This window comes from Podarcis erhardii (genome assembly GCF_964252035.2).
Source record: "Podarcis erhardii genome assembly, chromosome: 9".
Classification (NCBI taxonomy): Eukaryota; Metazoa; Chordata; class Lepidosauria; order Squamata; family Lacertidae; genus Podarcis; species Podarcis erhardii.
The window spans coordinates 59,781,119-59,807,998 of NC_138512.1; the positions used below are offsets into that span (position 1 = coordinate 59,781,119).

General features: G+C 44.0%; 1 protein-coding gene across 2 annotated transcripts in view; it reads right to left on the minus strand.

Moving 5' to 3' along the window:
- The window catches only part of DAPP1 (dual adaptor of phosphotyrosine and 3-phosphoinositides 1), a 35,528-nt gene extending 19,218 nt beyond the window's left edge, over nucleotides 1–16,310 (minus strand). Inside the window, exon 1 of one of the 2 annotated variants that reach the window (XM_081877283.1) lies at nucleotides 16,006–16,310. In XM_081877283.1, coding sequence (XP_081733409.1) covers nucleotides 16,006–16,106 — 101 coding nt within the window. In that variant the 5' untranslated portion in view covers nucleotides 16,107–16,310. The remainder of the gene's footprint in view (nucleotides 1–16,005) is intronic. The other variant, XM_081877282.1, reaches the window with a different exon arrangement.
- Between the last annotated feature and the right edge of the window lie 10,570 nt (nucleotides 16,311–26,880).

Consider the following 26,880-nt stretch of genomic DNA (forward strand, 5'->3'; position numbering starts at 1 on the left):
CTTTCCGCAGGGCCTGCAAGACAGAGCTGTTCTGCCAGGCCTTTGGTCAGGGCACAGCCTGACTCCCTCCTTTGGCAATCTTTACAAAACTTTAGTTTATGGTTGCCATCAATTTTGATTTTAATTAATTTTTATAATGTTTTTATAATGTTGTACTACTTTAGTGTTGTTAGCCGCCCTGAGCCCGGTTTCGGCTGGGGAGGGCAGGATATAAATAAAATTTATTATTATTATTATTATTATTATTATTATTATTATTATTATTATTATTATCTGTGTGCCTGACCCATCCAACAGAGACTTCCAACTTCATGACTTATACCAGGGATTTCTTAAACTACAAAACCTGCCCCAGTGAAGTGGAGAAGCTGATCAACACAGTGGCGTAGTGTGGGTTGTCAGCACCCGGGGCAAGGCAAGTAATTTGCGCCCCCTAACCCGTGGATTTGCGCCCCCTAACCCTAACCCCCAGATGTTGCGCCCGGTGCGGCCGGCCCCCCCTGCACCCCCCACGCTACGCCACTGGATCAACAAACCCAGACTGGTACCCAGGAATACTGATACTAATAATTTTATTTTTGTATTCATTATTCATCCTCCCCATGAGCCCCAAGAAAATTTATACAAAATAATATGCTTTTCCTGACACAGAATTTTGAATGTCTGAATCCCCTTTTTTGCAGGCAGTGGAGGAGTAAGCAATTCAATATATAGATACACACAGAGACTTTATGATATCCCTATCCAATATTGTTCTGTTCGCCCCACCACCACCCCATCGGTATGCTTTTCCATGTGCAAAATTCACTGTCATTCTTATGTCGTTTATTTTAACAGGCGAGTTAGGCTGAAAGAAAGGAATCTGCCAAGGATAGTGTTAAGAATTTGTTTAAGGCATTTTGCTGCCTGAAGCACATCCTGCTACTCACCTCCCCACCCCCACCCCAAGGCAAGCTGTGTGATACCCAAGACTGGCCAAGTAATTTTGGCACCCGAGACAGAAAACCCTACAAGCAACTCTCCACCCCACATCTCTTCCTGGCTGTAAAATGACAACAAATACCTAACAACCTGCTACCTTTTCAAAACACCGTAAATCAGCTGCCTGGTGCAGCCACCTTTCTCTCTGCAACATTTGGGCCGCTCCTGATTTTACTTATTCATATGTTTTCTTATCTACCCAGTAACTCCAAGGCAGGTTACAGCAATGGAAGATACAGTTATAAAAAGAGATAAAACTGTTATAATGATAAAACCAGTATTGTGTGGTGATTAGAGTGTTGGCCTAAGGCCGGGGAGGTCAGAGTCCAATTCCCCATTCGGCTATGAAGCTTGCTGGGTCACCTTGGGTCAGTGACAGCCATTCAGCCCATCCTCCCACCCTCCCTCCCAGAGTTGTTGTGAAGATAAAATGGAGAGGAGCAGAACCACGTATGCAACCTTGAGCTCCTTGAAGGAATGGTAGGATACAACTACAATAATAAATAGATAGATAGATAGAGATAGATAGCAGGGCTTTTTTCCAGCCAGAACTCACTGGACTTCAGGTGAGTTCTGGCACCTCTCTCTCAGGTGGGCGCCATTGTCATTATAAGAGAAAAAGGGAGGCGTTCATAGTGAGTTGCAGCACCTCTTTTTCTAGAAAAATAGCACTAGTAATAAGTAAATTTGTTCCAAACCTCAGGTTACATATGCTTCAGGTTACATACGCTTCAGGTTACAGACTCCACTAACCCAGAAATAGTACCTCGTGTTAAGAACTTTGCTTCAAGATGAGAACAGAAATCATGCTCTGACTGTGCGGCGGCGGCAGGAGGCCCCATTAGCTAAAGTGGTGCTTCAAGTTAAGAACCGTTTCAGGTTAAGAACGGACCTCCAGAACGAATTAAGTACTTAACCTGAGGTACCACTCTAGTATACACTTGGCAAAAGAGGTGGGATGAATGAAACAAAAATGCTTTACCTGTTGAAGGTCAGGTTAAAGTGCCTTCTGTGCATCCATGTGTAAACCAGTGGTTTTGACTGCACAAGACATTCTCGAACCGTCTTGGCGAGTTTCTAAATCTGCATTTCCTGAAGTCTTTTTTTCCAGGAAGCCATCTTATTGTTACACTTCCCCTTTTGGACAGATGAAGCATGCCAGAAATGCTGCTGTGCTGAGCTACATATATACTTCACACACCCCTCTGCATGCAGCCAACCTCAATCATCTACTACAGATTACATGTAGTAGACATCTAGTGACCAAAAGCTAGGCAGTTAAATGCAAGATGTTTTAGATATAAAACCACTGTAATTGAGCTGTAGAAACAGAAGGAAGAACCAAAGATGCAGTAGTGTTCATAAATATCAATCTTTTGCAGAGGGCATTAGCAATATGAGGGTCACATATTATTATTAATTGTTGTTATTACCACTTCTATTATTACTATTATTGTTGTTATTGCAGGAAGAGCTTTACAAATATTGGTATTTTATATAGATACATAATATGTGGCCATTGTCCTGTGAAATCTCAGAAGTCGAAGAGGGCCAAGCAGAGTTCCTTACCATTATATATGGTAATGCCCATGACTTTATTTCAATTCACACCATAGGGGGCTTTTTCAACCTGGTGCCCCTGAAACCAGCCCCACCCAGCTCCCATTTTTGCTTCATTAACCCATTTCAATATCCCTTAACGTAACGAACTAGGGAGCAAAATCCTCCAAACTATTAATCCTGGCCATTAAAAAAAAAGCCAAAACGAGGCTACATGCATTTGCAAAATATGCTGTTATTTTTATTAGTCACTTTTGTACTCTGCTTCTTCAAGACTCTTGGGATTTGAATCCTCGTCTTCCAATCAGCCATGAAGCTTGCTGGGTGGACTTGGGCCAGTCACTCAGCTCAAACGACCTCACAGGGTTGTTGTGAGGATGAAATGGAGTGGGCTGGGGGGCAGGGGAACCATATATGCCAACCTGAGCTCCTTGGAGGAAAGCTGGAATATAAAGGTAATACAGTGGTACCTCGGGTTAAGTATTTAATTTGTTCCGGAGGTCTGTTCTTAACCTGAAACTGTTCTTAACCTGAAGCACCACTTTAGCTAATGGGGCCTCCTGCTGCCGCTGCGCCGCCAGAGCACGATTTCTGTTCTCATCCTGAAGCAAAGTTCTTAACCCAAGGTAATATTTCTGGGTTAGTGGAGTCTGTAACCTGAAGAGTATGTAACCTGAAGCGTATGTAACCCGAGGTACCACTGTAATAAACACAAAGACTGAGGCAGCTCACAACATTTTAAAAAAAATTAAATCCCAAGCTATTGTGTTATCAATAAGGTAACACAATTTAATGTTGTGTTGTCTGAAGAAATGTGCTCATCAAGGGTTGTGGTGTCATGGTAAGGAGACATAATCTGCATGTGGAAGGGTCTAGGCTGACTCTTCAGCTAAGACTGGGAAGGCATGTCTGAAACCCAGAGGAGTCGCTGCCTGTCAGTCTACACCAGCCTTCACCAAACAGATGTTTTGGACTACAAGTCCATTCAGTTCTAGCCAGCACAGATGTTGTTGGAGACTGGGGCTGATGGAAGTTGTCCAAAACATATAGTGGCAGCCGCTGGCCTTGCCAAAGAAAAAGGATTCCAGGTTCCTGGATCGTGGATTGTGGAAGTAAAAGAAGCAAAGGCATATAGATTTGCCCTATCTTAATTGGAATTTGGGCTACTGGGTTAAGCTCAACACACAGAAACCTAAATAAGACATGTGAACGAAACTGAATGGTGGTTATTGGTTTGATGTGAACAATTGTTGGATTAGCGGGAGGGGGAGGTTTTGTTTATTTTTATTTGTTCATTAGTGGGCCTGAGTATTGCTTTGTTTATTATTAGAGTACAGTGGTACCTTGGTTTGCATACGTCTTGGTTTTGCATACGTTTTGGATTACAAACACGGCAAACCCAGAAGTGCATGTCCCGGTTTTCAACCTTTTTTTGGATTACTACCTTTTTTTTATTATTACGAACCAAAAATTTTTGGAAGCCCCTTTGGCAAAAGCATGCCTTGGGTTATAACCTGTTTTGGTTTACAAATGGATCTTCGGAACAGATTATGGTTGTAAACCAAGGTATCACTGTATGCTTTATTTAATGGATGTTATATGAAATCTTAATGTATTATATGATTCTGCCCCATCCACCCACACTTTTCCCACTATGGTAATATGTACTGTATATATATTTTTTTCTCTATGTCAACTGGAGACCTTTGGGTGACTAATAAATCTAATAAATGAAATCTTGGCATGCAACAAATGCTAAGATTAGAAGCTACTCCGACAATCACCTACACAGACCCCTTGGAAAGAAAATACAGTGGAACCTCGGTTTTCGAACGTAATCAGTTCCTGAAGACCATTCTACTTCCGAAACATTTGAAAACCGAAAATTGAAAGCGGAAGCCTCAGTACAATAGGAAAACAAAATGGAAGCCATGTGGCACATTTCGCTTCCGAAAATCGTTCGAAAACCGAAACAGTTACTTCCAGGTTTTCGGTGTTCAAAAGCCAAAATGTTAGACTACGGAGGTGCAGGGGCATACAAAGTGGGGGGCGGAGGGGGTGTGCTGCCCCAGGTGCCACTCAGGGGGTGACAAGATGGCCCCTGCCTCTCCCCCCAGCTGTAGAGCGGCCAAGGGCGCGCGCAGTCAGTATGGGTGCCGCTCGTGCGTTGTTCATACAGGCTGCCATACATGTGCACTCCGTACAGGATGCCATACATGTACAAGCCCATACGGCATCCCTTACAGTTGCCATGCAAGCGGTAGCCTGTACTGATGCTCGTATGGACAAAGTGCACGAGTGGCATCCCATACGGAGTGTGCCGGCTGCAGCGCATGCGCACTCCATACGGGATGTTGCGTGTGTGCAGTCAGTACAGACGTCGCACGTGTGCCACCGGGCGGTTCGCCCCGCCCCCAGTGCTGGAGAGGGTTTCTCCGCCACTGCAGAGACGTTCGAAAACCGAGGTTCCACTGTAATAATAATAATTGTTTTATTTGTACCCTGCCCATCTGACTGGGTTGCCCCAGCCACTCTGGGCAGCTTCCAGCATATACAAAAACATAATGAAACATTAAACATAAAAAACTTCCCGATACAGGACTGCCTTCAGATGTATTCTAAAGGTTGTGTAGTTACTTATAGTTACTTATCTCCTTGGTTTGGAGATCACAGGGCCATCCTTAACACATGTTGTGAGCTAGTTAATAAATTTCCAGAATTTCCAGAATGAGAAGCAGTCAAAGGGCAGTTCTGAGATGATATGATAACAGGATTAGGAAGATTAGATATAGGTAGGTAATCAAGGTGGATAAAAATAAATGATTTTTTTGGGTAAGAAAAAATAATAAAAAATGGGTTTTTTAAATTTAAATCTATTTTTTTTATTTAAATCAGATTTTTAAAATAAAATGCTTTGAGAGGAAAAATATTTCTAAAGATAGTTTTCTATTTAAGTTACATTATAGTCCAAAGGCTATCCATCAGGAACTAAGGATTTGTTTTAAGTTTTTCATGTGTGCTAAAACTCAGTCTAAGTTTTTTAAAACAACAGCAACAATGTTTAACCATATCAGTTGACAAACATGGAAACATATGCTATAATGTTATTGCATTAGTTAAATTAATTGCTTAAATTGTTACTAAGGAAATGATTGTTTTCTCCTTCCAATAAAGTACAGCAGAAAAGTTGTCCAAATATAAACAGTTAACTTATTAAACCTCACAGTAATTTCATAATTATCTGTCTATGTATTTCTAATAGTATAACCAAATCAGTAATTTTTGATATAACTGTAAAAACTACTCTGAATATTTATTCCAAAAATGAAACCTTCCTCTGGTTGTAAATATTAAGATTTTACCAGCAAGAATGAGTCAGTCTGTAAAAAAAAAATAAAAAATCAAGTCTTACTGACTAGTGAGAAATCAAATCAAAATCCACCCTGTAGCAAATGCAAAGGGACAACACATTCTGGCAAAAACAAGTGCCCAAAACATATAATGTTGCAGTCATAAGCATATTTATGTGGGAGTAAGCATCAGTGAGAGGGACGTGGGTGGTGCTGTGGGTTAAACCGCAGAGCCTAGGACTTGCCGATCAGAAGGTCGGTGGTTTGAATCCCCGCGACGGAGTGAGCTCCCGTTGCTTGGTCCCTGCTCCTGCCAACCTAGCAGTTCGAAAGCATGTCAAAGTGCAAGAAAATAAATAGGTACCGCTCCGGCGGGAAGGTAAACGGCGTTTCCGTGCACTGCTCTGGCTCGCCAGAAGGGGCTTAGTCATGCTGGCCACATGACCCAGAAGCTGTACGCCGGCTCCCTTGGCCAATAAAGCGAGATGAGTGCTGCAACCCCAGAATCGGCCACGATTGGACCTAATGCTCAGGGGTCCCTTTACCTTTAAGCATCAGTGAACACAGTGGAGCTTTGCACTGAATAAACGTGCATTGTCAGGAACATTGCCAGCAGAGTGGTGGCAGTGAACACCTGAGGCTATACATGTGGGACATACACCCGAGTATGTGCATTGGATCACAACCTTATACAATTTGGCACATGCATTTAAATCTATCCAGCTCCTTTGGAGAGGGCAAGCAACTGGGGATCTGCCGAGGCCAAAATTATCAACTGCTTTCACACAGTAACTATGTACAAATTAGACAAACAGGTATACATAACTCAAAATAAAATTCAACAAAGGGAAAACAGGAGCAGAATTGGCCAGTTCTCTCTGGACAGCTATTCTGATAAAACAAAGGTAATCCTTCTTCCCAGTACAAATCAGCCACAAAATGCGTTCAACAATACAGTGTTTAATTGCACTTGGCAACTTCGCTAAGCCTTATTTGCAGCTTAAAAAGGAAGATCAATGAGGGGTCTGATGCAACTTATTGGGATGAGGTCACATCAACTTACACTGATCCCAGTAAGTTACATCAGGCATCTGACTGGAGAATGCAGTAAGTGTGAGTGTGGCATTGAGGTTGCTAGGAAAGTGAGCCACTTTGCCCCTTTAGAAGGAAAACGCCTGGAAGAAGAGGTTCAAAATAGAAATTGTGTGTCAACAGAGCTGTACTAAAATACCAGCATAGAACATGGAAGATGGGAACATAGAAAGCTGCCTCATACAGAGTCAGATCATTGGTCCATGCAGCTCTGCACGGTCTATACGGAGTGGCAGTAGCTCGAGTTTCCAACCGGGGACATCCACAATCAGCTACTGTAGACTGAAACAGAACTTCTGCATGCAACACATGTGTTCTATGGCCATTCTGTCATGGACAAGGCCTATATATACCAGGTCAGAATTATACTCCACCTAGCCAAGTATTGCCTGTCAGTGATGACTCCAGATCTTTGGGCAGGTATTTCCTAAACCCGATCTTTTAAACTGGAGATGCCAGGGACATTCTGGAAGTAAAGCTTGTACCCTACCCCTCTGCACAAGTTGTGATGCTGTGTGGGGAAAACTTAAAGGATTCCCCCTCCCCCAAGCATTCTATGTTCCCCATGGAAAATTTTCCATGCCAACTGCAGATACGCTATTAGGCAAGCTTGGCAGCTTCCAGGTTTTTGCTTTGTTTGCTGAATACAAGTAAAAGCACGCCAAGCTAGGTCACCCTTTAAGGCATTAGAAAATTTTCCCAGTGCAAACAGAACATTTTCTGATGCAAATTAGCCTGTTTCCCAGGTCGCGTGGTGAGTTCCCCCCCCCCCAGTGGAAATAAAGACTCATGACACAATTATTAAGGTTAATGGGCTAAATAAGGCCACAACTTTATTGGTTACAGGCCATGAGCAGTATTGGCTTAGGCAATGGTCCTAACCGACTATATCCGGCTTCAGCCCATCCGCTAGAAGTCCAGGAAGGGTTAACCACCAGTAGGGGGAGTCCTGCTGATGCACATCAACTAGGAACTCCCCGGGGTCACCACTCGGGGGCGTGCCTTAGGCCCTCACCTCCATAGGCTTTGGACAGGGCCACGCCCCCTGGAATCCTTTATCGGGCTACCCTTCAATATGTGGGGCAGGTGATGGTGCTTCCTCACTTCTTCAATCTACATAACAATACCAATACCAATGCCTAACCGCCAATACCAAGAAAGTTGTGACATTTGCTACGAGGTAGGCGAAAACCATGTGGCCGGTGCCAATTTGCCAAGTGGAAAAATTCCTACCAGGCCCCTCAACGGTGACCAACCAAGGTCCATAGCAAGGTCAAGGAACGAAAAACCTTAAAGGGTGGGAGGGTGGAAACAGGAACAGGCGGAGGTGGCAAAAGAGGGAGATCCCCAGCCGCGCCTGCATTAAATAAGGCAGACCACGCCTCCAGAGCCGGCCGATTGGCCGGCCAGGGGATGAAGTGGCCAGGGATTCCCCCAATTGCGCGTGTTGGGGCCGTGACTCCTGCAACCCACCTCCTCTGTGGGGAGGAAGTGGCTAAACCCACATCACTGAAATTGCGTGATCATTTTTGACCAGGATAGATGGGGCAATCCTGCAGAATATTGGGGACCTTGTGGCAGGGACTCCAGGGCTTAAATCAGAAAATCTGTAGTTTGAGGCTGGTCCTAATAAGCTACCAGAGGCTGTGGTCGCATCAATTTAAAGCGCATGACTTCTCCCAAAGAATATTGAGAAGTGTTTGTTAAGGTTGCTAGGAACTGGAACTGTGTAAGGGGTGAACTACAGTTCTTAGAATTCTTTGGGGGAGTCATTGCTTTAAGTTGACGGTGTGTGGGTTCAAGCCTTAGATCCCTTCTGAAGTGTAGACAGAAATAAGACACTCAACTCAACATCTTCCCTGCAAATGGCAGGTATTGTGAAGCTTCTAGATTGTTGACTAGGCAAGAGGAGAAGGCCTCACCAAAGAGTACTTTCTGCATACCAGAGTTTAGCCCCCAAAATCAGGGACCCTGAGCTGGAAAACACACTTCCAGATCTAGATTTGGATATAGCCTAGCCCTGATATTCTGTGGAATTTAATTGTATTTAGAGGAGACATGTGCATGTTAGATTTTGCAACCTTCATAGTTTGAGCAGTCAGATTTCTGTGGTTCATTCAAAAAAAGTTAGCTTAGGTGGCGCTGTGGTCTAAACCACTGAGCCTCTTGGGCTTACTGATTGGAAGGTAGGCAGTTCAAATCCCCACAACAGAGTGAGCTCCTGTTGCTCTGTCCCAACTCCTGCCAACCTAGCAGTTTGAAAGCATACCAGTATAAGCAGAGAAATAGGTACTGCTGTGGCGGGAAGGTAAACAGTGTTTCTGTGCGCTCTGGTTTCAGTCACAGTGTTCCGTTGTGCCAGAAGCAGTTTGATCATGCTGGCCACATGACCCAGAAAGCTGTCTATGGATAAACACCAGCTCCCTCGGCCTGAAAGCGAGATGAGCCCCACAACCCTATAGTCGCCTTTGACTGGACTTAATCGTGCTGGAGGAGACTCTTGAGAGTCCCGTGGACTGCAAGAAGATCAAACCTATCCATTCTTAAGGAAATCAGCCCTGAATGCTCACTGGAAGGACAGATCGTGAAGCTGAGGCTCCAATACTTTGGCCACCTCATGAGAAGAGAAGACTCCCTGGAAAAGACCCTGATGTTGGGAAAGATGGAGGGCACAAGGAGAAGGGGACGACAGAGGACGAGATGGTTGGATAGTGTTCTCGAAGCTACCAGCATGAGTTTGACCAAACTGCGAGAGGCAGTGGAAGACAGAAGTGCCTGGCGTGCTCTGGTCCATGGGGTCACGAAGAGTCGGACACAACTAAACGACTAAACAACAACAACAACAATCGTCCACGGGTCCTTTACCTTTACCTAGGTGATAAATATATGGTGTTGAGTTGAACCATTTCTTATGGTTCAGTTCAGTGGTTCCCAAACTTCCCCCTGCCATGGGCTAATGGAAAATAATGGTGGACAACTTGGTGCTTTTTCCCTGCTTGTTGCAGCAATTGCAGTTTCATGAGATTCAGATTGCAATGCAACACAATACAACATAAAAATGAGAAGCAATTAAAATGCAATTAAAAAATCAACATGACTATTCAATGCAATTGATGTGCTATCTCCCATCTTCAACCATAAATCCACAGACATGCCACGGACTACCTGAATTAAGTTCACTGATGGTCCTTGGAGCACAGTTTGGGGATCCCTGATCTAGTTGGATGCTGCAATGACAAGAGAAGTAATTGACTGAGGGTAGGCATATCACCAGACTGATACTGATAAAGTATCTTCATTACATATGATACCAGAGACGAATGCTGATCTTAGAGAACCCTCCACATTGACAGTATCTGAGAGTCAGTCAGAGAGCAAAGCCTCATGTTCAAGACTTGGCATATAACTATAGACGATACAATGGAAAGAGAAAGCAGCAGTGCCACTAATTACATGGAAGTAACATGGCACACTTTTAAAATTATTGCTCGTCTCTGAACATATTGCTAAGACCATCTATGACTCATTCTCAGTGTTTACATGTGCTGTTGAAACTGACTTGTGAAATAACGTGTTTGTGGTTGTTCCCTAGAACTTCTCTGGGTTGCATGAGCTGCCTCTGAATACTGGCCAACGTCTCTTCACACATACCTCTCAGGTCTCATCAAACAGGACGGTGCCTTAAGCCAATTCAGTTTCATCTCCTTTTCTAGCAATGCTATGTACCTCTTCTGGTTCAGAAATCCCACTCTGATAACCATAAAATCAGAGTATTTTTAGATATATTTTACTCATGACCTTTCCTGGCAATGTATGCATGTGTATATAAACACACACACACACACACACACACACACACACACACACACACACAAAATTAGCAGTCAAAATGTGCTTGTTTTCACCCCTGCATGCTACTCTCACATTGTGCATGTGTATCTGAAGAAGTGTGCATGCACACGAAAGCTCATACCAAGAACTGACTTAGTTGGTCTTTAAGGTGCTACTGGAAGGAATTTGTTTTGTTTTGACTATGGCAGACCAACACGGCTACCTATCTGTAATTGTGCATGACTGTTAAGGTAACCATGTATTCTACTTTACAGAGGAAAATCCCTCATTTGAAGGTGTCCTCTCTTTGAAGGGCTGCCTAATCAACGTGTGGTTTAAAGATATAAGACCCTAAGAAGAAACGGCAGCAGGGGTCTTGAAGTACAGTGGTACCTCAGGTTAAGTACTTAATTCGTTCCGGAAGTCCGTACTTAACCTGAAACACCACTTTAGCTAATGGGGCCTCCCACTGCTGTCGCGTCACCGGAGCATGATTTCTGTTCTCATCCTGAACCAAAGTTCTTAACCTGAAGCACTATTTCTGGGTTAGCGGAGTCTGTAACCTGAAGCGTATATAACCTGAAGCGTATGTAACCCGAGGTACCACTGTATATTTTATGATGTAAATTGCAGTCAAAAGTGTTCTATACATACATCAGTTACTGAATGATGGGGTGGCAAGGCTAGCATGTGAGCGCTTGTCTGGTATGATTCTAGTTGTTGATTTAGTGGACAATATTTTTTAAAGCCAGAATCTTAATCTGTGGTGGATGGTCAATTCAACAGACAAAATTAACAAAATATAACCATAGATGGAAAATTAAGCTCCAAATGGCTATCTGCTACTTCACAGGAAAATTGCTGAGGCCAGGAAGATGATTGTCAGCAAGGTTTCATAGAATTGTAGAGTTGGAAGGGACCACGAGGGCCATCTACTTCAATCTCCTGCAATGCAGGAATCTTGTACCCAACTTGGAGCTCAATATGTTTAGTGTTTCCTCATTTGGTCAGTTCTGCCATTTCTACCCACTGACCAAAAAGAAACAGAAGTCAGCATAGATGGGAAGTTCAGTCCAAAAGCAGCTGTAGAGATCAACCCTCAGTTAAAGCATTATCAAGAGATATTTGCTATTCTACAGAAAAGTCACTGAGGCCAATATGATGTCACTGCAGTTTCTAAGAAGATTTTAAAGATTTCCTCATTTTAGAAACAACAGAATAGCCACTTTCAATTCAGCTTAGCAAACTAATGAACATTTGTGTCCAAAAGCAATTGTGCCATGCACCCATGGATATAAAAGAAGTCTAAACAGTGAGGCCAGAAGTCCAAAAAAATACAACCTGGGACATTTCTATGCAAAGCTAAGCACAGTAACTGCTTACAGCAGCAATAATTGATGATAACGTAATCCACCTAGGAAAAAACCCTGGTCTTGATTGAGCCCTAATCTTTATCCTGAGATTCCTTACATTGAATGCATGAAATCCTCTTAACAGCTTGTGAGCTGTTTAAAGATATTTGTTTCTATGAACCATTTAAGTTGACCCTCTGAAGATGGTACGCACACCACAGGAGGTGAACACTCTCACAAAGAATTCTGTTTGACACCTTCAAGACTTATGGATTTATTGTTGTGTAAATGTCTGTGGATTAGAGCCCAAGTCTTTTTAGTCATTAAGGTGTCCTAAGACTTCTGTTTCTATTGCCTTTTATGAGAAGGTGTTGGAAATTTCTGTTTTCCAAATTACTTACAAGTGCACCAAGACAACTATGACCGGTGGCTTTACACAAGCAAATACCTGTGATGTTTAATTACATTACCATTATTTGCTTGTGTACATGACATCTCCTTAAAAGCTTTCCCCACACAAACATGTTCAATCCTTCTTTGAAGGCTGGAATAAATATATGAGAAATAAAAGCATTAATAAAATGCTCTCTCAACTCATACAGAAGACACAAGTGCCCAGACTCATAAATGCCTAATTATATAGTAACTCCCTCTTCATTCCTAAGATCACTTAAATACAGCCTTTATTTCGCTCTGGCTTTTACAACTCCACATTCCCATAGTATCTCCTGGTTAGCTTTGTTCCTCCAGAAAAATAGAGAGCAATTTCTGCCCCCTGTGTAACAAAGCCAGTCTGCCATTAGTTGAAGCAGGGTTGCAGTGAGATCATAGAATTGTAGAGTTGGAAGGGACCCTGAGGATCATCTAGTCCAACCCTCTACAATGCAGGAAGATGCAGCTGTCCCATATGGGGAATAAACCTGCAACCTTGGCATTATCAGCACCACGCTGAGCTATTCAGATAAAACATAATCTGTCGCTTCTAAATTCTGGGCTGTTGGTATTAACAGGTGGGATTCAATCACAAACCAACTAGTTCAGGTTGCACAGTTTTAGACGATCTAGAGATCTTGTGCAACAAATCTGCTTCCCCGAAAGCTCAGACCTTTTGCAAGAAGGAATGGGGAAATGCACTAGAAAGTGGGAGATAACACTTGTTTTGACACAACATCAAACCTCACAAATAAATCAGGGTGAATGCTTATTAAATAGCCTAATCTCATTAAGTCGCCTAATCTCCTTGCAAACAAATCAGGATGAATGAGGTCTCCTGGAAGCTCCCTCTGTGTCCTTTTATGTATACAACTGAAAATACAGTACAGTGAGAAACCACCTTGCGTTTTTCAACATGGAAAACCAACGTCAGACTCTGCCCCCTGCCCCCACACAGTTGCTCAAAGAAAACCAAAAGTGTCGTGAATAACTGCTGAATCTTAGGAACTTCTGACCCACCGACTTTTATTCCCTTTCTCTTTTCACAAGAAATCACATAATCACATGCTCATTTATGGCAGAGAGAGAGAGAGAGAGAGAGAGAGAGAGAGAGAGAGAGAGAGAGAGAGAGAGAGAGACCTTAATGTCTGAGACAGTTCAGCATCTCAGTGAGAACTATATTTTAGTTTTACAAGGCACAATGTGTCTCCTGTACATTTTTCCAGCTGGCTACATGGCAAAGTAACTTACTTAAGACTTGGGACATCAGCACAAGGGAAGTAGATCTGATGGTGAAGAACACACATACACACTGCACCTTTAGGGATACTGTTTGTGTGGCTTTAGCTGTTAGTGCTACACTTAATTAGGGGTTTATTAATCCAGGCAAACATAAGAAGAGCCCAGCTGCTAAATCGGAACAAAGGTCTAGCTAGTCCAGGGGTCAGCAACCTAAGACCCATGGGCCAGAAGCAGCCTGCGGAGGTCGTTTGACTGGCCAATGAGCCACCCCCAAACTGAGCCACCCGCTCGCGTGCTGCGCTAAACTGGTGCGGCACAGAGACTCGCTTCCACGGCGCTGGAAATCGCATCTGTGCATGCACTGATGCCCAAAATCATGGGTGGGCATGCTAACGCGGGCGCGCAGTCCGGCGCACGGAGGTATCTCCGTGGGACCGATCCAGCCCAGGCAAGAGAAACCTTGCCGACCCCTGAGCTAGTCCTATGACAAGACCACAATCAGGACAATTATTATCCCTCACTGTTGCCCCTCAGCAATTGGTATTAAGGGCATTTAGAGGCTGCAGAACTTTGGGGGGGGGAGTGATTTACAGTCACACAGGAATGACTTAATTCAAAATGACAGCCCACATCTCCCCACCATGGTTTGGAGATCAGGAGTGTGCCACAAACTCCCATACCTTCACACCACATCCTACCCTGCTCTTGTGCTAATTTCCCTTTCTCTTCCATAGTTATCGAGAACGATAGTTTAGTGTTCTGTCTCTATCAGGCAAACCATGGTTAAAACCAATAGCCTCCTAACTATACCTATAACTATTGCTGTAGGCAGTCCTGGTTAGCTCAAACTATAGTTATCCTAGATGCAAATGTAACATTAACAGTAGTTATGGCCAACCATGAGGATAGACTATAGCTTGATGGTAGACTACATGCTTTGTATACAAAAGGTTCTAGATTCGACCTTAACATTTCTCGTTAAAATAAATCAGGTAGTCAGCAATATGAAAAACCCTGGAGACCTGTTGACAGAGTACACAATATTTCTCAAAATGGACCAATAGCCGGAAATGGCACAAAGTTGCTCTCTCTGTTCATGGGAGATAAGTATTCACATGGGAGACTTGAAAGCAGAAACCCAAACTATGGACTGGAGATAGGAACAGTGGTTGTTACTCAGCTGTTGAAGGGGATCCAAAAGTTTTCTCAAAGTAGCACATCTCTTGCAGAGAAACTGCATTCTCGCAGCATCAAACAAGAATGTTTCGTCACGTTATCTGAAGCATGTGTGCTTAGCTCTGAATACTTTAAATAATTGGTCTGTAGGCTGAATACACAATTAAACCAGCTGACTGAATATTTTGTCACTGAGGGAAAGCAGTATGGGATTCTAGGAGTGTTATCCTGTTGGATAATGCTGCAATATTGCCGATAACCAGTGACACAGCATTATTTCATTTAAAGAACAATTGAAAGACTTCTGTTGAGGCTGAATGCACAGTAACCTGCACTGCAAAAGATGGTTCTTGAAGGAGTTTCAAGTAAATAAGTATCCCTAACTGAACACTTTCTCTCATCCCTTGCCCTTTCATAGAACTGTAGAGTTGGAAGGGACCTCGGGGTCATCTAGTCCAACCCCTGGCAATGCAGGAATCTTTTGCCCAACATGGGGCTTGAACCCATCGCCCCGCAATTAAGGAGGAGGAGGAAGAGGAGGAGGAGTTTGGACTTGATATCCCGCTTTATCACTCCCCTTAAGGAGTCTCAAAGTGGCTAACAATCTCCTTTCCCTTCCTCCCCCACAACAAACACTCTGTGAGGGGAGTGAGGCCGAGAGACTCAGGCATTTTAAAATTTAAGGCTCAGAGCTTCAACTTCCAGCACAGAAACACACCTGCCCTGTTTACTTCCAAAAGCGGGGAAGGGAGCAAACAGGAGTGTCAGCTTGCAATACAACTGTTCCTGTCTGCCTAGCCTATTGCACGACGATATCATGTGAGCTAGCACTAAAGAAATAAAACAGACAAGGGTCAGCAGAAAAGGTACCTCTGGTGTCATAACATCAGCTTGATAATGTCAGCAGGCTTTCTCAGCCTTCTCAGAGCTTCCCTGGGAATGGAGGGTTCCTCTGTCTGCTGGAATTACGCACAGCTACTTGTTCTCACCCTAGATTCTGAAGCTCCTCTTCTACATCACTGTGCCCCAAGTGACGGCGCTGATCCTGCTGGTAGCTCATCCTCCTCTCTTCCATCTCGGCTATGCCCATCCGTAGCACCTGTTGCGGCTCCTCTTCAGGGTACCACTGGCCAGAGGAAGAAAGAGGTGGGAGGCAGGGAACAAATGGGCATCCTTTTGCTTCGGCTTCTGCCTCCCTTCTGTGGACAACAGGAAATCTCTACAATGCAAGCAAGCATGCAAGCAAGCTGTTTCTGCTGCTGCTTCTGCTGCTGCTTGGAGTGAATGAGGAAGTGAAAAATGAGTCCCTCCCTGCTTACACCAAAGTGCCCTCCCTTGCCTCTCCAGTTCAGGCAGAGAATGCCGCCCGGGCTGTTCCGCCTCTCCTGCTGTCATCACTCACTACAATGCTGGGAATGTGTATATACGGAACTAGCATTGCCTGAGCAAGTATTTGTCTCCAAGACTGTGCATGTGCACATGCATGTGTGAAAGAGAACATTTGCCGCTTCGCATAACCATATGTGCCTCCCTGCATGTATGATTTTGCTATTGAAGAGTCCTGGAAGGTAAAATGTCAGCCTGGATTTTGTTTGTTTGTTTGACATCATAATATGTGCACACAGTGAAGCAATTGCCTGATGGTGTCAACATACACCCTGTCTTACTCAGCGCTCTACTCAGGCCATATTCTGATGTTCCCAGGGTTCTGCAACTTGAATGTCACCCTGGGAGCAAAGCAGCTTGAAACTTTCTTAAGGGTTTCTTTTGCTCTATTGTGGAGAACTGTCTGGAGCCAGGTTGGCCAGTGAGATGCCCTCCCGTGCCCTGAACCCCTGACCTACCTGGCAGCAAGTCACCATGCCAAAGTTTAAAGTCCGAGGGCCAATCCACACAGGTCCAAAGGTCAGGAAATGTAGTCCAAATAGCCAAATCTGAAGTCTAGCAGTCAGGATACAGTCCAGAGTCAAACCCAAAGCACAGTTCCATAGAGGTCCAGGAGCACCCAAGCCAAAGTTCATCAACATCAGCAGTTGAGCAGACCCAGCACCTGAGCTCTGCTTCCCTTTTGAACTTTGCATGTTGATTGCAGCATCTGGGCTTGATGAGGCATGTGGCCCTCACCTGCTCCAAGCCCACTCCAGTTGAGGTATCAAACCCCTCCTCCCAGAGCTAGCGAGTCCCACCTGGCCAACTAAGGAGCTGAGCTGTGGGTCCTTGCCTGCTTCAGCCTCCTAGAGTGCCCCTCCTACTGCTCCCTACACCTCAGTGCCCACCATGTTCATGGAGACAGGGGCCCCTCCAATGATGGGCTCTTCTGCTGCTCTGGTTCCTGTGCATTGACCCCCATCCCCTCACCATCCTCTGTCACCATGTATTTCCTTCTCCATTCCCTGCTTGTCCCAGTGTGTCCTAATTTTGGTGACATCTCTTGCTGGGTCATCTCTCTTCATCCTTCACATCACCCTGCCAATTCATGACATCTGGATGTTGAGCTCCAGCTTCCATCATCCCTGATCATTGGGGCTGATGGAAATTATAGTCCAATAACATCTGGAGGACACAACTTTGGCTATCTCTGGCCTAGAGCACTAGGCTTGGATCAGGGAAAACCAAGATTTAAATCTATGCCCAGCCTTAAATACCATGTGGATAGCCCCAAACAAGCCATAATCTTCCCACCTAGTCTACCTTGCAGGGTTGTTTTGAGGATAAAAAGAGACGAGCTTAAGAGTGCCAGCATGAAACCATGGAAGAACAATGGGGTGCAAATGCATTAATTCAAGGAAATGGACTTTTTTGTGTAAGACCAAAATAGCCAGTATGGATGCTTCCAGACTGAGAAATTTTGAGGTGTGCCAGGCATGCTGATTCAGCAACCAGGCACACCACATGAGGATCAAACAGCTTAAACAGCAAACTAAAGTGGCGCAGCAGGAAAGAATGACTCTAGTAAATGAAAGTGGCACATTCCTCCCTGCCAACTTGGAATTTGTGTTCCCTGAGGTAGCTTCATCTTTCACTTCTAGTTTAGCACTTTAACTTTCTTAAAAGGAACGAGGAACAAGCCATAAAGTTTCTGTCTGCCAAGATGAGGCCTCATTAGCTTACAGTCTCCTATTAAAGAGGCTGGCCTAGATTGGCGCTGTTTAAACCAGTTGATGCCACAATGTTAGGTAAGCACGCACAGTCTCTTAGACTGCTGCCCACACTTCATCTTGGCTTTCTCTTCTGCTTTTGAGCTCAGTTTTTATCCCCTTGTGACCTGTAGCTCTGGTGGGCACCACTCTTGTTACAGTCAACACACACAGTGTGCTCCCTCAGGTGAGCTGCTAATTAGGCATTGGACCTGATTTCCTTACAGCAGAGGTTCTCAAACTGGGCCACACTTTCAGAATAAAAATTTCCAATATGTGCTTGGATCTCACCTGCAAAATACTGATGGTCTGGAGTGGACACACACAAACACCTGTCTTAAACAGAGTCAAACATAACCCACCACCAAGTCACAAGCAGTCTGCAGTTTAAAACAACCCAATTCCATCTCACATTTCTAGAGTTTTCGGGGTGTTTGTACAGGTTTTGTTTGTTTGTTTCTGTTTATATTATGTGATTTAATTCTGCTTGTGATGTCAGATTGCTGTCTGCAAATGTCCTGTGATAGACAAACAAACAGAGGGCACCAAAGTGAACTCATAAAAGATGATGTATTTTGAAGTCTGCCAGCTTTATCCTCTTTTAGGCAGCATGGTAAAGCAGGTCTGATTCAGACAGAGCTTGCCTCCCATTAGGTTTCCAGGGGGATCTCCAAAGCCATAGTTTTGGATTCAGTACAGAGAGCAAGTCCAAATTAGTAGCTTTTCCCAGCCCAGTGGTGTAGCAAGGTAAGGTGGTACCCAGTGCAGAAAATTTCTTGTCACCCCCCTCCACATTGAAATTATTAAAAGAAGAGAACATAAGATACAGTTGCAAGTGTTATTTTCTGGTTTATTTACTTAACATTGTGAGCATAAGCACTTAAACACTTTTTTTCATGATGGGAATTCCTTATCAATGAATTTTTTTACTTCATTTTGCTATTTTGCAGCTTTGGCTTAACAAATAGCATATATTATAACATTTACATTACTTACCAAGCTCAATATCATACAGAAGAGGATGATCACATTGAATCAACGAACTAAAAAATGTAACAAAAATAAACTCAACACGGCACTTATAAGCTTCAGTAATAATGCACAACTAACTCAACAGAATGACATGGGGTGACTGACAGGCACGGCAGCGGATAGGATTGGTTGCCGGTTGAGTGATGATGAATCACTGGTTGTTTACGTCTGGCTCGAGTATAAATTGCAGAGACAGACTTCAGCGAATTGGCGGACAGAAACACCCCCTCCCTTTTCTTATCCATACGCTCTCCACTACACAGCGTCGAGTTCAGCCGCATTTTGTTGCGTTTGTTGACTGAACTAAAAAGTTTCAATACGTATTACGTTGACTTGTTGAGGTTAATTAATTGTTGATGAAGTTATTAAACTTGTTTTAAATAATATTATTTTTTTCCAAAAAAAGTGTCGTGAACCCCTCCCCCCCAAAAAAATTGTTGTAAAAACACATGTTTTTGCCATTTTGTCACCAGAGCCGTAGCTAGGTGATCTTGCGTCCCTAGCAGAACTGTCCAGATTGCGCCCCCTAGTCAAGGCCACCACCCCCTGCTCTGGATGTCCTCCTGGTGGCACCGGCCCTTCCTTCCTTCCTTCCTTCCTTCCTTCCTTCCTTCCTTCCTTCCTTCCTTCCTTCCTTCCTTCCTTCTCTCCCCGCCCACTCACCTTCCTCACAGAACTACCCCCCTTTCCTCTCTCAGCAACACCAACACAAAAATATGCGTGTGAGAAAAAGTCTCTCACCCCAAAAAAACTTTGTCAGGGGGAGGGGGAGGGGAGGGGAGGGGGAGGGGGAGGGGGGAGGGGGAAGACAGAAAGGGGGGAAATAAAGGTTTGCTGACGGGTCAAGAGGTGAGGAATTTGAGTCTGGTTCTTCCACTGGTTGGGGAGAAGGATGGGGGAGGCTGTCTCCCATCTGAGAACACAATGGCTCTTCCCTCCTCCTCCTTTGCTGTCCCCTCCTGCCGCTACTGTACCTCAGAGCAGCTTAGTAGCACCTTAAAGACCAACTAAGTCAGTTCTTGGTATGAGCTTTCGTGTGCATGCACACTTCTTCAGATACAGATGGACTTCCATTTCATGCGGCTCAATGTGGTGCCTTCCATAGTTCCAGTTACAGATAGGTAGCCGTGTTGGTCTGCCATAGTCAAAACAAAACAAATTCCTTCCAGTAGCACCTTAAAGACCAACTAAGTCAGTTCTTGGTATGAGCTTTCGTGTGCATGCACACTTCTTCAGATACAGATGGACTTCCATTTCATGCGGCTCAATGTGGTGCCTTCCATAGTTCCAGTTACAGATAGGTAGCCGTGTTGGTCTGCCATAGTCAAAACAAAACAAATTCCTTCCAGTAGCACCTTAAAGACCAACTAAGTCAGTTCTTGGTATGAGCTTTCGTGTGCATGCACACTTCTTCAGATACTTCAGATACTGTATCTGAAGAAGTGTGCATGCACACGAAAGCTCATACCAAGAACTGACTTAGTTGGTCTTTAAGGTGCTACTGGAAGGAATTTGTTTTGTTTTGACTCAGAGCAGCTTGTTATTGGTCCTGGGGAAGGCAGAGAGGTGGTGGGGAGAGGAAACGGGACACTTTTCTCCCCCCCCCCTTTCCTTGGGCAAAGCCAGGAGACCCAACAATGCCCAAAGCGAGACCAGGCAAACTTTTATTCTTAGGAGAGTGAAGCAGCGCCGGCGCACCTGGCGAATGGCACAGGCACATGCTCTCCTTTAAAAAAAAAAAAAAAATTATTAATTTTCCAATACAAAATAAAAACAAACAAAGCAACATACACACATAAACAAACAAAAACATATAAACATGTATAGTTTCAAATCCTTTTTTTCATGAACATTATTTCTCGGACTTCCCCTTACCTCCCCGTCTCTGCATCCCTATTTTTAAATTTTTTCAACAACCCTCCGCACCAGTTAGATAATTACTTATTTTCCTTTTAAATTTCTTCTCATAATTAATCAATCAGGTACAGCTGTAATTCTAGATTTTCCTTTCCCTTGCCATTTTAGCACTCATCTATTTTGCAACAGTTCTTAAGATATACTTTAAATTTCTTCCAGTCTTCTTCCACCGTCTCTTTCTCTTGGTCCCGGATTCTGCCAGTCATCTCCGCCAATCCCATAAAGTCGATCACCTTCGTCTGCCATTCTTCCAGTGTGGGTAGTTCTTGTGTCTTCCAATACTTTGCTAAAAGAATCTTTGCTGTTGTAGTGGCATACATAAAGAATGTCCTATCCTTCCTTGACACCAATTGGCCGACCATGCCCAGGAGAAATGCCTCTGGTTTCTTATGAAAAGTACATTTAAGTACCTTCTTAATTTCATTATAAATCATTTCCCAAAAGGCCTTAATCCTTGGGCAAGTCCACCAAAGGTGAAAGAAGGTACCTTCAGTCGCGTTACATTTCCAACATTTATTATTAGGCAAGTGATAGATTTTTGCAAGCTTGACTGGGGTCATGTACCACCTATAAATCATTTTCATAATATTCTCTCTTAAGGCATTACATGCCGTAAATTTTATACCGGTGGTCCATAACTGTTCCCAGTCAGCAAACATGATGTCATGACCAATGTCTTGTGCCCACTTAATCATAGCTGGTTTAACTGTCTCATCTAGTGTATTCCACTTCAACAGCAGGTTATACATTCTTGATAAATTCTTAGTATTGGGTTCTAACAGTTCTGTTTCTAATTTTGATCTCTCCACCTGGAAGCCAATTTTCCTGTCTTGTTTAAACACCTCCATTATTTGGTAGTAATGAAGCCAGTCCCGTACCTTAGTCTTTATTTTCTCAAAACTCTGTAATTTAATTTTTCCACTCTCTTGCTCTAAAATTTCACAATATTTTGGCCATTTAGATTCCATATTGAGCTTTTTCACCTCCTTAGCCTCCATTGGTGATAACCACCTAGGAGTTTTATTTTCCAACAAATCCTTATATCGAATCCAAACATTATATAATGCTTTCCTAACAATATGGTTTTTGAATCCTTTATGAACTTTTACCTTGTCATACCATATATATGCATGCCAACCAAATGTATTATCAAACCCTTCTAAATCCAAAATATCTGTATTCTCAAGAAGTAGCCAATCTTTCAACCAGCAGAAAGCTGCCGATTCATAGTACAGCCTTAGGTCCGGCAGGGCAAACCCCCCTCTGTCTTTTGCATCAGTTAATATCTTAAATTTTATTCTGGGCTTTTTGCCCTGCCAGACAAATTTAGATATATCTTTCTGCCACTTCTTGAAACAGTCCAATCTGTCCACAATCTGTAATGTCTGAAACAAGAATAACATTCTAGGCAATACATTCATCTTAATTACAGCAATTCGGCCTAACAAGGAGAGCCTCAAATTTGACCATATTTCTAAACCTTTCTTTACCTCTGCCCAACATTTGTCATAGTTATCTTTAAATAAGTTCACATTTTTAGATGTCATATTAATCCCCAAATATTTTACTTTCTTTGCCACCATTAGTCCAGTTTCACTTTGAAACCTCTCTCTTTCAACATTCGTTAGGTTTTTCTCCAAGACTTTGGTTTTTTGCTTATTCAACTTAAATCCTGTTACCTGACCAAAAGCTTGAATTAATTCTAAAACTCTTTTCGTACTAGTGTCTGGCTGTTGTACAGGCACATGCTCTCCTGTTGCCACGCTGCTCCTGCTTCTGCCTCAGCTTCTTGGCTTCCTTATCAGCTCAAGGCATCCAGACGCCGTTGGAGAGAAAGATGGAGGGAGATGGAAATAGAGGAGCCTGCCACCGCTGCAAGAAGCGAGAGCGCTCCACAAAGAGGAGAGCAAACTTGGGCCGCTCATGAGGGCGCCCCTGACAGGGACCTTCCTCACCACCCCCTAGCTATGGCCATGTTTGTCACACACACCCTGGCGGCCCGCACCCACCGCACCCCCCTTCCTATGCCATTGTCCCAGCCTAATCCAAGACTAGGCCAGCCCCAGGTCTATTGTTCTCCTGACATCATCCCCAGCTGGAAGAGAAGGGGGAAACCTGCCTTGCCCCTTAGCCGACCTTCTGGAGGCTTCTTCATCTCATAGTTTCTGTGGCAACCAGTCATCTGTCCTCTTTAGTCATACAAAGAGAAACTTAACAGACTTTGACCTACTTAACAAAAAGACTGATTTGACCATTCCAGCAGTCTTTTTTCCGCTACAGAATCCCACCTTGCATATATAAAACTACAGGCTTGGAGGGTATCCCAAAAACAACACCCAGACTAACCCTCTCCCAGTTCTGTAACTATATAATTTGTGAGTTTTTAATTTTCATTTCTAAGAGAAATGGCAACAAATAATATGAAGTAATAATATGAAGTAACTCAGTTTAGGAGGCATTTCCCACTACAGAGGTGAAATATTTGAAATGGACAGAGAAATCAGAACTGACAGCATTCTGATAAGCCACAAAAAGTTCATGCCACAACAAATTTGCTAGTTGTTAATGCCCTGGAAAACTCTTTTTGCTGGAGCAGACTAATACAGGTACCCGTCTGTACATTTGCTAAGTACTTCCGATCGAGGGTGAAATTTCACAGGGCTAGCTTGAGGCCTGATCATTTAAGTACATCGTGCTTCAAATACCAACCAAAATTCAATCTGTACTGACACACGGCTTTCTAGCAGCAGGAGATTTGTTGGCCTCCATCCCAAAGGCACAGTTTATCTGAGAGGTTATTCCTTGGAAAGAGAAAAGTGAGGGTGCCAGGTGCATCCATCATAACAACCAGTGCCACTAGAAAGCAACAAAACATATTTACAGGGCACAAGCATGGAGTTAGAAGGTCTCTACCTAGCCCAACCTCCTGCTCAATGCAGGCTCACCAATGGAGGGTGCAACTAAAGCATCTCCTATTGATGACCCTCCATAATGACTGGCAGAGGTTGATCAGTAAAGAGACTTGGGTCACATCCAGATCACACCATACATTTAAGGCACATGGCTTTCTCCCAAAGAATCCCAAGCACTGTAGTTTGCTAAGGATGCTAACTAAGAGTTCTATGGAAAGTAAACTACAACTCCCAGGATTCTCTCAGAAGGCCCTCGGAGGTGGGCCTCAGTGTCCGGGCTGATCAATGGGGGAGGAGATGCTCCTCCAAACCTCCACCTTTAGGTTCAGTGGAGTGAGGAAACAGGCTTACCTCAGAAAGTTGCTTGGTCCATGATATCCTCTCAGAGTCTAGAACAGGGATGGGTAACCCATAGCCCTCCAGATGTTGTTGGATTCCAATTCCCATCAGCCCCAGCCAGGAACCATAAAATCATAGAATTCCAGAGATGGAAGGAACCTTCAGGGTCATCTAGTCCAACCACCTGCAATGCAAGAATCCAACTAAAGCATCCATTACAGATGGCCATCCAACCTCTGCTTAAAACATCCAATGAAGGAGAGTTCACCACCTTTTGTGGAAGTCCATTCCACTGTTTAACAGCTCTTACTGTCAGAAAGTTCTTCCTGGTGTTTAGTCAGAATCTCATATCTGGTAACTTGTATCCACTGATACTGGATTTCTACGCTCTGGAGCAGGAGAAAACAAGCTTGCTCCATCTTCCATGTGGCAGCCCTTTAGATATTTAAAGATGGCTATCATATCTCTTTCAGCCTCCTCTCTTCGAAGCTAAACATACCCCAAATCCCTTAACCATTCCTCATTAGGCTTGGTTTTCAAACCTCCTCTGCACACATTCCAGTTGTCATTAAAGGTAAAGGTAAAGGGACCCCTGACCATTAGGTCCAGTCGTGACCGACTCTGGGGTTGCAGCGCTCTTCTCGCTTTATTGGCCAAGGGAGCCGGCGTTTAGCTTCCGGGTCATGTGGCCAGCATGACTAAGCCGCTTCTGGCAAACCAGAGCAGCGCACGGAAACACCGTTTACCTTCCCGCCAGAGTGGTACCTATTTATCTACTTCCACTTTGACGTGCTTTCAAACTGCTAGGTTGGCAGGAGCAGGGACCGAGCAATGGGAGCTCACCCCGTCACGGGGATTGGAACCGCTGACCTTCTGATCGGCAAGTCCTAGGCTCTGTGGTTTAGATCACAGTGCCACCCACGTCCCTTTTCCAGTTGTCATTACCCAGGGCTATTTTTTCATCCGGAACTCGCAGGAAATCAGTTCTGGTACCTCTTATGTGGGCACCATTGCCATTGTAAGAGAAAAAGGGAGGCATTCATGGTGAGTTCTGGCACCTTTTTCTAGAAAAATAGCACTGTTGGTATCCTTTTTAAATTGTAGTGCCCAGACCTGGACACAGTATTCCAGGTGTGGTCTGAGCAAGGCAGAATATGATGGCGGGAACTGTAGTCCAGCAACAACAGAAAGGCCACAGTTTTTCCAGCTGTTCTCTAGAGTGACTCCTCACAACCAGGTATCCCATTGTTCTGGGAGAGTTATGAGAATATAAGGACAACCCTGCTGGACAAGCCCAAAGGTCTATTGACTCTACTTGTTCTGTTATTATTGTTTCTGGGGTTTAAACATTAGGAACATGAGAAGAACCCTGCCCTATAAGGCCAAAGGCCCATGCAGTCCGGCCAACCAGATGCCTATGGGAAGCCCACAAGCAGGATGTAAGTACAACACAGACCTCCACACTTGTGATTCTCAGCAAGTGGCATTCAAATGTATGCCATCTTCAACAGTGGGCATAAACTGGGCAGGCTTCCAGTGAGGAACAGTCAGCCTTGGTACTGGGTGTTATTGCTGGCCAGACCTAGCTCTCACAGAGGCCTGCCTCCTGCCAGTGCGAACTTGCGGCTCCTGATTCCTGATTCTCCCCCTCACTAACTCCCTTAAGGCCGAATAAGGTGTGGCAGTAAACACATCTTTAGCAATCAAGTTGGGTTTTTAAAAATAACAGAAACAGGTGTGGGGCTGGGTGTGTGTGTCTTTTTATGAAGACCATAGAGTGTGGGTGGGTAGGTCCTTCCCCCACCCTTCCCCTGCCATGGTCCTGATGAAAATCCAACACACACACCCCAGCACAGCCACAGTTAGCCTTGAACAGGAAAGCTCTTATTAAAGCCTTGGATGTCTAGCAGCAGTCAGGGCTAATTGCAGCTGTGGGAAGGGAGATTTTCATTAGAACCACAGCAAGAGAGGAAAGCATGGTTCCTCTGCACCTGCTACAGTCCCCATGAAAAGCACCACACACTTACTATTAATTTTTTTAAAAAAAGAAAGAAAAAAGGAATTTAAACTGACCCAATGGTTCAAGATGCATTTAGGAAAGCACTGTTTGGCCCTTAGAAGCTACACAGCGGCCAGCATCACAGTTGCAATTTTGCATAGGACAAAAATTGAAGTATGCATTACCCCACCAGCAGCCTGATATGGAATAATGGCAGGAACTCTGCATACCCAATGCTCCCTAGTCTAGTATCTGCATAAGTAAATTTTTCCTAAAATTCAAACTTAGTTGAGGTCGTCGTTATGAATGAACAGGAAGGTTGTAGAATATATCTTTTACAAAGCAGTGAAGTACAGGCCCTTAAAGCAATGCTAGAGAACCAACTCGTGGAATTCCTAGCAGAGTGGAATTCCCGCCCAGCCTTTGACATCCCTCTTTTGTCTGCTGCTCTCCTGTTCTACCTTGTCAGACTAGCAGAGGCAGCCTGCAGAGAAATCAACTCCCTTGCATAGGGCTGTGGTTATGGCT